The sequence below is a fragment of the Gouania willdenowi genome, chromosome 5 (genome assembly GCF_900634775.1).
Source record: "Gouania willdenowi chromosome 5, fGouWil2.1, whole genome shotgun sequence".
Taxonomy (NCBI): domain Eukaryota; kingdom Metazoa; phylum Chordata; class Actinopteri; order Blenniiformes; family Gobiesocidae; genus Gouania; species Gouania willdenowi.
In genome coordinates, this window is record NC_041048.1 from 6,245,062 (window position 1) to 6,261,344 (window position 16,283).

General features: G+C 36.0%; 1 protein-coding gene across 2 annotated transcripts in view; it reads left to right on the plus strand.

Moving 5' to 3' along the window:
* igsf21a (immunoglobin superfamily, member 21a) overlaps window positions 1-16,283 on the plus strand; it is a 291,837-nt gene that overhangs the window by 238,283 nt on the left and 37,271 nt on the right. For both annotated transcript variants that reach the window (XM_028447575.1, XM_028447576.1), the window contains exon 5: window positions 4,485-4,600. In XM_028447575.1, coding sequence (XP_028303376.1) covers window positions 4,485-4,600 — 116 coding nt within the window. The remainder of the gene's footprint in view (window positions 1-4,484; window positions 4,601-16,283) is intronic.

Sequence of the window (16,283 nt, forward strand, 5' to 3'; positions counted from 1 at the left end):
CATTCGGTAACACCTATAATCAGTCCCTGGCTAAGGACCTGCTCCTCAGAAAGGTATGTTTAACACCATGTTGCCAACTTCATGGGCTGGTAACAGCATTTGATCCACAAGTAGCTGGATCAAATGACAGTGTGAATAGTGTGAGTTGAGACTTTAAAGAAAACAAGAACTTAACTGTTTGTTCGATCATCATCACGCGATGGTCCTTGATGGTTGGCTCAAGTACCTCCTTTCTCTTATTTCTGAATCCAAGTTTATTTAGCTTAGAAAACTATTTAAAAACAAATGTAGAGCATAGTAATGGAATTAAAGAGTGCTAACACACATATTTTCTCATTTTGTAAATAAGTGGTAAGAAACAGTACTTAGTGCAGTGGTTCCCAACCTTTTTTGAATCGTGACCCCATTTTGAAATCAAGCTCCAAAGACAAGTAGTAATTAACCATGTTCGAGCTTATATATATATTTACTTCATTTTAGTTTAAATAGATTTATATTTCAAAAATCTATTTTGAAATTTTTCAGAAATTTCAGGTGACTCTACGTGGGGTCTTGGCCCCAAGGTTGAAAAACACTGATTTAGTGGCTCCTGAATAGATTTATTTCTATAGTTTCTATCATTTCCTGTCATCTCACGCCTGGGGTGGAACCAAGACTTGCCACTTTATTTGTTAATTTTCCACTCACTCCATCACGTACCCCCATTTTAGAAACACTGCTCTGAGGTACAGAGCGATTTTCACCTCGATTAATGCCATTTTCATCTATGGCGTGTGGAGAATATATCTTAGTAGATTAAAGGACAATATAATGCTCAGTTCTTGGCTGTTTGCTATGAGTTCATGTCATTTGAACAGTAACATTACATGTTGGTCTTCATGATGGGGCACAGCCCCCATCGGCACCATGTGATGGGATCAACCTTTGATCATCTGCCATCACACACGTCTCTCTTAGCTTTTTCCACATCTGATTCAGTGATGTGGATCAGAAGCATGATCCCTTTCTGGCTCCATCAGATAACCATTCACACCCATCTCATCACAGTTACCAACCATATGGGTGCCTTCCATTAGTTCTGCCCCAAGGACTCAAATTATTCAGGGAAGTACTTTTAAAGTGTTTTTAAATGGATGTGCACATCCTATGTTTATTGGTAATAGACAATATGACAAACATGTTGTAAACATGAGGTACCTTTTAATGGCAAATCAACATATTAAATTAAATGCATTTTTTTTTGGGTGCAACTAGTAAACATAATTTACACTGAAATGCAAACATCTTAGTAATGCACTGGAGGAGCAGAAACAAGCACGTGTAGTTGATTACACAGAAAACAGAACATGTGCTCTGGCCTATGTTGATATAAAAGTTATTCCATAGAGAGATATTGCCGTGGTATATTGGGTTGCGTAGCTGTAGAATAGTTAACATACTTATCCAGGAATGAAAATCAGCAACAATATTTAGATGTAAACATCCAAACTGAAACAGTTTGTTTTGGTAAAACAATGGCTGGTTTGTGTTTTATATACTTAGGCTTTGTTTTTCAGACAAACAGCTTTTTTCGGAGCTGTTACCCATGACATGTTTCAATTGTCGTCAGTCCATGTTGGGTAATAACAACTAAAAAAAATAAGTTTGTCTGAAAAACAAAACCTAAGTATATAATTTAAAAAAAAAAATTGTTGACCTTGTTGGATTTCTGGCTGGTTAGTGTGTTGCTTACTTTGTCCCTAATGCAAGGAGAGAAAGCAGCTCAGAGAATCAATGTTTATTGATGATTTGAACAATGTTGTAAACCCTGTTGCAATCCATTAGGATTATTTCATGGTCAGACGGCCCTAAGCAGGCCAGATAACATCGTACACTGACAGCATTCACCAAGGTCTCTGCCTGAGGAGGTTTCAGCTATGTTATGACTACCGCTATCAGCAACATGTAGTACATCACACTGAGAGAACTCAACAGCAGTAGACTCACTGAGGCTCACGCACTGATAGCGTGTTTACCTTCGAATCTTAGACTAGTCTGTTCCCCAAATCCCTTTGACCAAATAAACCCTGTGCTGGCATCTGACCAGCAACCCTGAAGCTTGACTTCGTCTTATTCATCACCAAAACGCCACAACAGACAACATTTGACTTGTGTTGTGACCTTTATTTGTGTTTATGCTGTTTTTTTAAAGGAGGCTTTTATGCATAGGCGGAGTTTGAGATTCTTGCCGGGGGGGGCGAAACAAAAAATAGAGTTAGATCAACAGACCGTCTCAAGATTCACGCTATCCACAATGTGTGTAACATACAATAATGCAAAAATGATTAGTTGACTACAAAAATGTGTTTCGACGCGTCGTAACGTCCACCTGAATACGGGTCAAAGTGCATATTCTCACTCATTCACGTTCTTAAGGGATTAAATGCTTCTCAAATACAGCAGCATATCACAAGTATTACAGTATATACCATTTCTATGACACAACCATCACAGCAAACACGCTCAATTATTATGTCAAACTTGGAAAAACATGGCGACATAAACAAGCCAGCACTCCTCACCTTTAAAGTGATGTCATGTTTTACTGAATGCATATCTTCCATCAAAAGTGGTCTCAAAATCTACCTAAGACAATCAAAGATCCAAAGAAGCCCAGAATTTAGTCCAAAACGCAGTAAAACTGCTGTAAAAAAATAAAATAAAACGTAACGTCCTATTTACAAGTAGACTGTGTCATTAAAAATCCTAATTTTTAGATCAATGTTGTAAATTCATGATAAAATCAGGTCGACGGGCACTTTCTGCTTCACTTTTGCTGCAGTACCGTACATGAACTGCTGGGCACAGTGTCGCTTCACCATTTACATTGTGAAAAAGAATTGCGCAACAGAAGAACCAAGACAACATGACTCGAGCGCCAAAAAATAACTTGTATTTTTTAATAGAATAACAAATTAATTAATGTAGATTTTTTTAACGTTCACTGTGTTTTACTGCACTTAAAATATTCTATACTATGTACATCATATTAGGAATTGTATTTTATTTTTCAGACAAGGTAAAAAAACATTGCATTTTTGTAAATGAATTAATGAAAAACTCTAATGAAAAGTTTTGACCACGATGGGGGCAATGCTCCCTTTGCCCTACGCAAACTCTGGGTATGCTTTTATGGGTCTGTAATTTAAATATGTAAGGATTGAATATTTTGTGTTATCTGCTCATTATTTTAGGAAATAGTTTTATACCCTCGGTGCGTACACACTTTTGCACGAGCTTGATTGGTTAGGAAAAGACACCTCTGACAGCTTATCATAGGACAGGTTGAGTCAGGCTTGTCAGTGAGCTAATGGAGTGTTCTAAGGTTAATTTACAACCACATGAAGTCTATCAATAAGCAATTAAGAGGTGTGGAAACACAGAGACACGGGGGCCGCCAGCTAAACCCTCGCCCCAGCCCCCTCCCGCTTTTAATCAATTAATTGCTGTGGCATGTCTTTTTGAAAACACTTGATTGATCAACACGTGAAGCCGCCTCCTGAAAAAGCCACTGTGTCCCTATGCTCCATTTCTTCCCTGCTGCCTGAGTTGTTGATTCACATGTCGCACCTTTGAAGATTATTCTCACGTCTCACAATTGTTGGTCTTTCTGATTAGACCTCAGACATATTAAAGTATTCTTAGCACATCTCACTCCTAAATCTGGGGAGGACTGAGTGTACTTTAAAATCTCTGCGTGTCCTCGTGAATCTTTCAGTCTCCATTTATTGAGAGAAAATGTACCAGCCGCCTTGTTTACAACTCTACTGGTCATTGTGTTTGTTCGCCTAGTCTTTATTCCTTCCAACCATTTACGCTCATTTTCAAGCCTCCCTGAAAGAACCAGTTAACATTGGATGTCGGTGAGGATGTGAAAGATTTCTATTCATTAGTCCTCCTCCCTCCCCCTCCCTTGTGAAGTCGTGCTCGCATGTATTTCCTTTAGCATGACACACTCGCTTCAATCCCCAGAGATGTTCAGATAGAAGGTTAGTGATAGGATACGATATGTATGAGATTTTCTATCTGATCAACCTCATCCGACTCCCATAATCCCAGAGGACTCATGAACGTATCGTTCACTTACCATCCAAAGTGGAAATTTTCTCTGCGGGTTGTCACTTTTCCTTTAAAATAGGTACAGTGGAAAGATGAATCTAGTCTGTGGATTGTTTTGAGTCCATTTGATTTCATTCATCTGAGCGGAACAGCTTGTGCTAGCCCTGCTCTCGTCAGGCTGTTACTCGACTGCCAGCGTGACTCCTGCAATTCACGCCTACGTGCAAAAACAATAAGTTGAAACGCTATCGTAAAAAAAAAACTTAAAAAATGTATTTCGAACACTAATGAAACTTTAAACTGGGTTTAAAAACAATCTTAAGTTACATTTTGTATCTGCACGATGTATCTAAATGCATTTTCTTCTTTGTTTTTCTTCTCCGCAGCTCCTCCAAACAACATATCAGTGGTGGCAGAGAACACTCCAGCTCCTTTTAGTCGATACCAAGCCCAGAATTTTACTCTTCTCTGCACTGCAAAAGGAGGAAAACCAGCTCCATCAGTGAGTCGCTGTTAAAACAGCACGTTTTTCATTACTCAGTCGAGTTCAGGGGTTCTCAACCTTGGGGTCAGCACCCCTTTTTAAACAATTCGACCCAATTTTTGCTTATTTTTACCCTTTTTCTACAACTACACCAAACTTGCCACATGGTAACCTATTTTCATTACTCTTTCTTGCCATATTGTTGCTCATTTTAATGCATTTTTGCTACATTACTCCCATTTCTGCTACTTCATCAAATTTTAATGCCTTTTTGCAATTTCTTTCCACTTTAAAGACCTTTTTGGCACTTATAAACCCTTTCCACCACTTTTCCCACCTAATGTTGCATATGTTGACCCATTATTGTCACTTTTATCTTCTTTTCACCATATTTCATGCTTATTTTTGCCAATTTAACCACATTCACGATGTTCATGCCCATTATTTGCCAGTTTAAACTAATTGTTCTTACTTTTAACCAGTTTCTCTGTTTTTTAAAATCCCATTTCACCACTTTTTGGTCACTTTTAACCCATTTTATTTCTGATTAAAACAATGATTTACATCTTTAAATTGACTATATACTATGGTGCCAATAATATAATAGAATGCTTTTATTGTCATTATACACAAGGTTCAATACAATTAACAGACAACTCTTGTGGTGCAAGATACAAATAAAATAAAAAGAAAGATAGAAAAGTGTATTAACAAGGGGAGCCACTAAGACATAATTAAATGTTGAGAACAATGAGGATACATATATTGCACAGTTACAAATTGTCTAAATTGATTGAAGACCTCTTATGTGTTCAGTAACCGTATGGATAGAACATGTTGGTGAATCTTGTGGTGTGGGCCTGGATGGATCTGTACCTCTTTTTTTTTTTTTTTTATATCTATTTTTTTTTAATTCAAACAATAGATATTATTCAGATAAATAAATAAACGTGGTTATCACAGATTCTTAGAAGAATGGACCATCATTTTGCTGATTTTATGGATGGACCCCAATAAGCTCTCCTCTTTATTCCCCTAATTGATGGCCCTGTCTCCAAGGCAAGGCACTTTTTTTGACAAAAAATGACAAAAATATTTAGAAGACTTCTCCATATTAACGATTGTGTGGTGTTAAAAAGCTTTCGCTGTCACTGTTTGCAGTTTTTTGTTTTTTTTTTGCTTTGTGTTAGGCCTTGGACAACATTGTCAAATTGCATTTGATTATTATCAAGTGGAAGAAAATGTAGATGGAGAATATTTACATATTTCAATCAAGTGTTTTGATTGTATTCCAGGTTGAATAGAGGTTGGTTAATCTAATCACAGTGACAGCACAATATGGAAGATTCTATGCACTACCTCGCCCACTCACCTGTAAAATGACATTCATATAAACAAGTTTGCGATTAAGCACGCAGTTTTTCTCCACTTTTGAAAGGACCTTGTGCTGCACCCCGTCTACAGCAGATGCTTCAATGTTTTGGTGGCGTATGAGCTTACGGACGCAGTTTGAGAGCAGTCACTCGCTGTTAACGCCCACAGGGTCATTAATCATTGTCCATAGGCGTATGGAAATGGACTCTAGACCCCGAGCGCACCCATCTACTGCAATTATGAGCCCAGTGAGAGGTGGAGGCAAGGTGAATATGATTTCCGTCTATTAGGTGCTTCCTGGGTAATGATGTGATGAGTGTGGTTCTTCCCTGTTGTGATTTTAAGTGAGGCTAAAGCTTAAAAAAAAAAAAAAGATACAACGACCCAAGGTCTTTTTTTTCTTCCTAACCTGTAATGAATGAGGAAAAAAAAGCTTTTCAGATGATGAGTGAGCCTGGGCTGTCAGTGTCACTGCATAAGTCACTTTGCTGATAATTAGCCCTGCCAGTGATGCACAAAGCTCGTGATTAATTGACTGACACAGCATGAAATGGTAAGAAAGTCAATAGTTTGCTCAGTTCAGCCTTGTAATAGCAGATTGTAAGGGAAAAAAAAGAAGATTAAACTCCATATTTTGAAGCATACAATCTAAAGAAGCATGTAAAAAGCATGACAGAATAATGTCAATAATACATATTGTGTAAATTACATTTTAAATGTATACATAAATATGTCAAACGCATGAGGGGTATTTTTCTTATTGGACATATTGGTTACCACGCTGACATTTCACAGCTAAAAACGCTAAATTTAAACACTTAGACTTAAAATGTGAAGAGTGGGACAAAGATCAATAAACTACATTACTTCATACCTAATCATATATTTAAAAAAAAATAATGGTTTTAGGGTGTATTTGAACTTTAATTATTATTTTTGATGTAATAAACTTTCAAGTGGCAATTTTGACCTTCAACATTTTATTTGAGCTTAAATCCTTATCAGGGTTTATGAAAACTACTTTAGGATGGCATAAATTTACAGTTTAAAAAATGAGTTATGTTATTAAGCAGCTTTAAAAATGGTTAATAGATATTAAAAAATAAATGAATAAGCGGCACCTTTTTATGACTATTTACCTTCTTTAATTATTTTTATGTAATGTAATGTCGGCCAAATTTAATAAATTGCAGTGACTTTGCTTCTAATAACCAAAATGTACTACACAGAGGTATTCAATGATTAGCGTGGCACAAAACAACACAAATATAATAGAATCTTGAAGAGTTAACAAATGTGTTGTTGATTGTAGTAATCATCCCCAATGGTTTGTATTTATCTTCAGTGGAAACACTCGGTTTATTGACATTGTCAGAAAAGTTCTGTGCATTGCATTGTGGGATGTGGAGTCCTGTAAATCGATGCATTGAAGTTTTTTTTACTTAATTCTTACTGTGATTTCTTGTGTTTTCCAACAAAGTGACTTTCTCAACCCATTTCTGGTGTTTTAACTGAACATTGTGGCAAAACAATGGCGGATGTTTATTTTGGGGCTTACACGGAAATATCTGGATCCAGATGAAATTGAATGTCTGGTGGAGTGAGTTGATATCACGGGGATTACTGGGATCAAACGAGAACAAAAATGGTGTCATGCCAATCTCTGTCCTCCTTGTTTGGCAAAGAAACACAAGAAACCACAGTATGAATGAAGAAAAAAATACTTCTATGCATCTCTTTACAGGACTCCACATCCCACAATGCAATGCAAGAAACAGTGGAGATGAAAACAAACTTTTAAGTGCCATTTTTTTCATACAAATTATCTTTGATTTATTGATCTATGAGGCCTATGCTTTGTATTTATCTGATATAATATTATGTCATAATTATGACTATGATAATTATATTATTAAAGCAACAATAAATGGAAAAGTGGGCTGAACAACACTTTCCTTTTTGATGGAAAATTCTTGAAAACCTCAGAAAATCAGCCCTCAGCAAGGTCTTACAGGTTTACATTCCACACTAGGATCATGTGCTACCAATATCTATCAGAGGTTCTCAACTGGTCTCACCCTAGCACTTCTCAGAATTCAACCAACTAAATTTAGTTTTTCAAAAATAGCTGTTGAAAACACACATATATAATCTTTTTAAAACATAAATCTATATATTTTCCTGTGCAAAATGCATTTCACAGCATACATGTCAAAAGAAAAGTTTCTTTCAAAATAAAAGACCAAGTCCAATATGAGAGACATCAAGTATTTATTTATTTATTTTTGACCAGTTGTCCGTGACCCACCCAGCACAGGTTCGCGACCCACTTTTGGGTCCCGACCCACCAGTTGAGAATCGCTGATGTAGATTATAAGCCCTGTGTGTGTGTGTTAAAAGAAAGATTTAAAGTTTAATTTGAGCTTTAGCGGTGAGGAGAGAACATGATCTTTGCTTCAGTTCATGATTAGTATTCCAAGCACAAGTTCTTTCAGAGTAAAATACATGCCCCTGGATTTCCTTACACGCTGCACAGAGGAAGACGTACATCGCATAATATCCTGGACATATTTCTTACATATTACTTCACTTTACTCCAAAGTTGCTTTCTCAAACATTTCTGTTTTACTACTAAAAACCTCTTTTTCTTTACACTACCAGTGGATAATACACTCTTTATCTACCTACACAGGTTTGATGTAGTTATTCTAATGTAAATGTTGGCTTTATTAAATGGTCCATGTGTTTTTCTGTTCTTTTTTGAGGCTTGAAGATGTTTTACCTTTCACTTAGATTTGGAAAAACAAAAAAAAAAAACCCTAACAGAGCAGTGGATGCTTGTCGAGCACTATCTGAGGCCACTCACACATCCTGAAAAGAGCTTTAATCAGTCAGAGTGGGTGGAAGCACCCCTGTGTGAACAACCTGTTGTGTTTCTGCAGCTCTCACTTCAGTCAGACTAAATTAGAGCTGTTTGTCACTGCACTGCAGAAAAACTTACGCAAATGTGTCTTTATTTATCTTATACAAGGTGCAGGTCCTGAAAGGTTATATGGTTATGGTTATTGCAAAAAAAAATAATCTAGTTTTAGATAACAAATAGCCTCATTAACTAATTAACTATAGCAGAAATAATGATTTTACTGAAAATAATCTGTGGAAAAAATGGGTTTGTGGAAAGTTATGGGTTGTTTTTCAAATGATTAAATTGCAATAGTGACCGGTAGATAATAATTGCCTCTAATTCTTTAATATTGTATTCTTATAAGAATCTAATCTTTTGCTAATGTTGTAGTGCTTAAAACCAAAGCGAGAGCACAAGTTTTATTGCCTGTGTTTGTTTTATATTGTGGATGGTCACGGTGCATAAACAGCCGTATTATTAGGTTTGTAAGTAGTTGGGAGGCTGTTGCTGCTCTGGCCCAGTTCGTCGACTGCAACTTCAAACAGCCCCCGTTTGCTTTTTGATGAAACTCATTTAGTCTTTGTTGGTGCTGCTGCCTGGGGGCTTGTTGCAAAATGAGCTGCTGTCAGCTCTATTCTCAATGTCATATCATTGCAGGCCTAGTCACACAATATAAGGAAGAAAACAATTGATCCAGATGCTATTTCACAACAGCCACCAGTGTGACCCTTTTTACCTGAACTTTTAAAATTTTTATTATTACATTTATTTATAAATACAGAAATCAGTCTGTCTAGACCGGGGGCTACCTTTGTGCAGCCGCCAAAGAAAACAGACCAAATGATTAAAAAAAAAACTAAACAAAAAAAAAAAAACAGACATTTACAAAAAAATACACAAAGTTACAGCAAAACAGACACAAAATGACAAAAATAATACACCAATTACTGACAAATGTACAAACCATCATTAAAAACTACATAAAATGACAATAAACATACACAGAATAAATCTTTGTTTAAATTATTGTATATTTCCTGTAATTTGGGTTATTATTATTCTTTTAGGGTGACGATTGAACATTCTGTCCAGGGACTACAGATGAAAAATAGCCTTCTGGCTAAATCTGTTACATTTTCTGTATTAATATTATTGGTCCCTGTTAAATAAACTAATAAATTAATAAAAACTTCAACAAAAATTACAAAGAAAAATACACACAATTACAACAAATAATAACAAAATACCTGAATAATTTACAAAAGGTCAAGAAAAATACACAAAAATGATTCCAAAAACACACAAAAAGGGGGAAATGTATTAAAAATTACTACAAAAATCACACAGCACGACAACAAAATATACATAAAAGACAGAAAATGACACAAAACAACAACTAGAAAGCCACACAAACCCTTTGTTCTTTCCTGTATTAATGCTCATCTATGTTATTATTCTAAATGCTGACATGAATAATAATAATGTGGCCCTCGGATCAGATTATTGAATTTTCAAGTTGTATGGTACAGTATGTTCCTTTTAATTGATATACATTTTGCACTGTATATCGTATGTTCTTTTTTTAATGAGTTATCATTTACATTGTATTGCAATATTGTGAAAGACCCCAACCAGGGACTGGAGTTCAGAATTGGCACTAGCTATAAATTCTATATATATAACATCAGCAGAATGCTTGTAACTTTGTTTTACTGCATTATCCCTGTCAAATAAATGAATAAATAAATCACATTCTCTAATAATAGTTGCCAAACTCGGATCGAGACCTCATCTACCCTGCCCCCTGTAGTACAAGAACCAATCAGATGTTATTTTCTAGTTGGTGGTCTGCCAATCTGGCCAATCAAATGCGTCCTGTGATCTTACTACGAGGATTTCTCTCTGCATTGCATCGTGGAAAAGTGAATTAAAGTAGCTAAAAAGAATCATCAGCCACTGTATGCAGTATAATAGGTTAAATGCAGGGACTTAATTGAATGTATACTGTATGTCTGTGACATAACGCAACATTAACAAATCCTGCTCTAAGTAAGTTACAAATGTTTACTTAAACTTCTTATGTCCTTTTAAATTCAATGACTGCCTAAAAGCTTGATCTTTACTTGTGCGGCCCCCAAAGTAAGCACATAAAACAGACATAGACAACCTGCGGCCCGGGGGCCACATTCGGCCCTTGGTCTAATTTAATGCAGCCCACAAAGTGTCAAAAAATGACAAGAATTACAACATTGCAGGAAAATACAGTGAAAGAAAAGAGAAAAACACAGAAAATACTCTAACAACACACAAAACTACGACAAGAATGAGCAAAACAACAACTGTAATACACAAAATATACAGAACATGAAAACAAAAGTGCACCAAAAGACAAGAAAAACATGATAAATTACTCCGCAAACACACAGTACTCACAAACAAGCAACTCAACAACAGAACTACACAAAAATTACTCCAAAAAATTGAAAATGACAGCACACATACACAATATGACATTAAAATACATATATTTTACAGGAAAAATACACAAAACAACAACAGAAACACACAAAAGTTACTCCAAAAAATGCAAAATGACTGCATAAATGTGCAATATGACTCAAAAAATACACAAACGAACAACAGAAATGCACAAAATGCCTCACAATGACCAAGACATCAAACATACACAGAATGAGAGAAAACACACAAAATTACTATAAAACATATTTGTTCTTTCCTGTATTAATGCTCAGATCGCTCATTATTCTAAATGATTACATGAATGTTGATCATGTGGCCCTACAATCAAACAAACACATTTTCGTGGCCTGGCTGTGATAAAAGTTGCCAACCACTGACATAAAATGTCAACATAAATACATAAAATGGCTCCAACTAGTAGAACAAGCACTTATTTGGAGGGGAAAAAGCTTCATTATATTTACACATCAAGTAGCCTCGAGGAGCCCAAAAGACTGAAATACTTCATAATCAAGTTGTTTTTTGGAGGCATCCAACATAGCACATTACTTTCAGTGTCTCTTTGAGAGCACTCAATATAATGGACTGCATGTGTGAAAAGTGTCTGCCATTATGTTTCAGGATCTGTCAGCATATGATTGCAGTGAAGCAATCTGGTGACATATCAATTATAGCTTCCCAGTTGCACTATTTGAACATCCTCGGCACACAAGCAAGCGCTGATTGAAAAGAAAGAACATAATGGCCGCTAATAATAAGAGAGAAAGCTGATTAAATTGCAACTTGGATCTTTTGCTGCCTCTCATCTTTTTGTATTATTGCTTTATTTGGTCACCATGAAAAAATTAAATGTATCGTTCTTTTCATGTCATACTGATCAATTTTGTAGATGTATCAATGCATAGATGCACATGGTTAGCTTTTAAAAAATAGGTTTTGACCTTTAGATGTTAATGGTTTGGAGGTTGGTGGCAGGTGCTTTCATCACTATGTATTCAAGTTTTTTTTTTTTAAACAAGAACGAAGCTCATTTTCTCTACTTCACAAGTTCTTTTCTGTTGCAGTTTATCTCAGAACAGATGAGGTGGTTTGTGTCTGGCTTTATTGTCTAGTGAGGAATGTGAAGTAGAGATTTACAGCTCCGTGGTTGATGATCCCTTTGTTCATGCACAAACACTTTGGAGGAATCTGCAATCTAAACATACACTCCCACTCCTGAATATACAATTACACACAAAAAAAAGCCTGCTTCACAATGGCAGAATGAGAGGAACAAAATAAAAGTTCCCTCACAGTTTTGTTTTTGACTGAAACTTTTCAATTAGTCTCGGTTTGTTGGTTTTCCACACAAAAAAAATACTTAAAATTTGCTTTGATTTGGATTTTAAATGTTTTTACTTTACTTTTGGAAACTTTATTATTCTGAGTGTAAAAATGTTGATGAGAAAATAATTTGTGATGCACAAAAAGGTACTGATAGAACATACAGTATATAACAATCATATATATTACACAACATTTTATTTTTGTTCATTTCAACTTTATTTCAGACCAATTCGGTCCATAGAAAAACACTGTATTTTTTAAGTTTTTTTAAACAGAAACAATTTTTTTTTTTTACTTGATTCAGATGTTGTTTGTTTTTATCTCGTTGAATAAGAAATCTGGATATATTTGGGTAATGTGATTTTCTTCTATTTGTTAAAAAAAATCAATAAAATTATATAAAAGGAGTAAAACAAAATATATATAATAAATAAATAAATACATCCATAAATAAATTAATAATATACTTCACACTTTATTGAAAATCATCATTATTATGAACTATTTCTTAACACTTTCTGTTTCCTATTGTTGACAGCTATTAATTTTGTATTTTGACAACTTCTGAGTATTAACTATGGTATTATACAATGGTTGATCATAAACTTATCAAACCATCGTGCCACATTAGTGTCATATTCATATGTTCTTAGTCGTCAACAATAAGTAATGATTAAGCTTTATATTAAAACCAAATCTGTCCTCCTTTGTGTTGATCATTCCTCTCCATGCACGTTATACATGTTTCATTACGTATAAGAATGTCATCATGCTTCTGTGTGTTTAGTGTAATAGAACATGACAGAACCTTTGAGGAACAAAGGTCGCGGATGTAACGTAAACACTAAGGGCGGGATAAAAAAGCAATTTTACGATTTATCGCGATTTTTTGGGTGCCGATCTCAATAATCGATTCTGCTTCCCAGTATTGATTTTTTTCACATTTTCGTGGGCGACCACTGGGTGGCGGTAATGCACCAACAAGTGAGTGCAAACACGAGGAAGACTTGCAGCAACTATGATTCCTTTAGCAAACGAACCAACAATCGTGACTAAACCTGCATCTGTACGATTTAAATGAAAAGCATGGACATGCTTTTGATTGATTCCATGGTGAACAGATTTAGACATCACCAAAACGCCGCTCCGGACAAGTAGCGTATTTTGTAACACATTACCGCTCATCTTGTTCGTCACCATCTGGACAAAAAGCTAGAGCAAGCAAGATAAGACACCCGGCAGCAGACCAACGGACAGGGCCGACCCTGGTCATTTGGGGGCCCTAAGCAAAATCAGTTAAAAAAAAATTGGTAAAACAAAAACATTTTGATATAATTATTATCCAAGGTTTCCCCCAGAAAACTTGCTAAGCCTGGTGGTAGAAAAGCTCACCGGTGGCCCACTTTGTTTTTGTAAAAAAATGTTTTTTAAGTTGACAGGAATTTTGAACTTATGACTATTATGTGTTATGATAAGCCATTTAATAACTATCCTTAAACGTAGAGTCTTACAAAAAGGCACAATCCTGAAGTACGGTTTTAACAAACAAAAAAAAAATTAAAATAAATAATATCAGTTGGTTTGACTTAAGTTAAATCCTAGTGCAAACATCGCCAAGGGATAAAACCAGAGAACTCAGAAGCTTTAGTGTTTGACAAGCCTACAACATGAAAAACATGAAAGCTATTAGTTATTTCATATCAGATATTCCATTTTAGTCAGTGTACTGTATTTACATCAGATATTTGTTTCAACCAGCAGAGGGTGCTGGTAACCCAGTGGTCGGTTGGCATGTAGCTATTCTAGCAGTGAGGAAGAGATGCTACGCTAGCAGACAGAGCTAATAGAAAAACGTGACTTTTACACATATTACAGATATTCTTTCAGTGCTAAAGGGGTAAGGAATCATTTATGAACATGTTTAAGAGTAGTAGGCGATTCAGCCAACCGCCTACGCTTCTGGACAGATTAATTCTCTTTGACATGACGAGTGCTGTTGTTTGTATTCACGCTACTTGCTTACAATGAGCTGACCAATCGTGGCACAGTCAGGTCCAATGTCACATTCTATAATAAATAAATAACTTTTCGGTGTAAATGCAATGTGAGCATCTACAGTATATCAGTAGTGCGTGTGCGCACACGTCTGGTGCATGCTTACGTAGCTAGGATGGTGTAACATGCCCTTTAATCTTCAGCGATTGGCTCTGGCCGCACATGTGACTCGAGCTCTCCACTGATTGGCTCTGGCACGCACCGGAACAGAGCTGTGCAATGATTGTGCTCTGGGCGCACACGTGACTCGAGTGGCTCTACTTCACTCGCGGTAGACAATTTTATAAAATTATTCATTAACTGTAGCATTACAGTCCAAACAAATGGGATGTTGCACAGCTTTCAACTAAGCTGCAGGCATGTTTAAAGTATGAACTCTGTCTGTCCATGGACACCAGAGATATTTGAGCCACAGACACACACACATACACAGACAGTGATTCCTTGCTTTTATAGAGATAACAGTCTCTTCACAATTAGTCTCGGATGAGTGCACTCTACACGCAGCAGGCGCCACATATCACGGCCGACTTTTCTGCTTCCTGAGAGAATTGCTTTGGCCAGTTAAGCTGAACTTGCTCCTTCAATATGGCATCCCAGCAGAGCACAAATTGCTAAAAAACAGTTTTGGCTCATCTTTCAAACGCAGCCAAACCTGCAGCTCTACGCTCACTTACTCAAATAAAAACATAGGCCCTAAAAAAAAAAGTACTTCAAAACCTTTGCTAAGAACTATATATCTGACTGAAGAACCAGAAGCAAAAAACCTTTTGAGTTGATATAGATACTGCTGCACTATCCAAAAATATGTGTGAGGACTGTTTGATGATTGGATTGCATGTGTACATTTCTATATTTGTCTTTACGTTTGGCTCTGTTAATTTAGGTAGAGATGTCCCACCAAACACGTAGTTCTTCATTCTTACTGTGATTCTTGATTTTTTTTTGCCAGACAAGGAGGACCGAAATTGGCTTGGCACCATTTTTGTTCTAATTCCAGCAAGTACTTTTGTCTCCTTTTTGAATATGTTAAGCTTTAATTTATTTAGACAACTGTTTTTCAGAAAATGTATTTTGACCTCCTCACATGTTTCGACTGACAACTGCTAGTCTTCTTCACAAGTGTCTGTAGATTGCTTTGACGTTTCCTTGACTTCTGCGTAATAATTCCAGCAAGTTTTTTTTGTTTTCTCTTTGAATATGTTATGGTTTCATTTATACAGACAACTGTTTTTCAGGAAATTTACACTGATCTCACGTTTTGACTAACAACTGCCAGTCTTCATCACAGGCATCTGGTGATTGCTTTGATGTTTCCTTGACTTCTGAGTAATAATTTCAGCAAGTTATTTTTGTCTAAGTTAAACCTTAGCCAACAGTGCTAACCATGCGTGTTTGCTAGCCATATGCTAACATGTTATATTCTGTGTTTTATATGTTATGGTCTTGTATTGTGTAATGCAATGAAAAGAAGCTGGAGCTGCAGGCTAGGGTAAATGACAAAAGAAGAACACTTCACTTCCTCCCTGCAGCTATATATCCGTCATTCATTTCATTCAC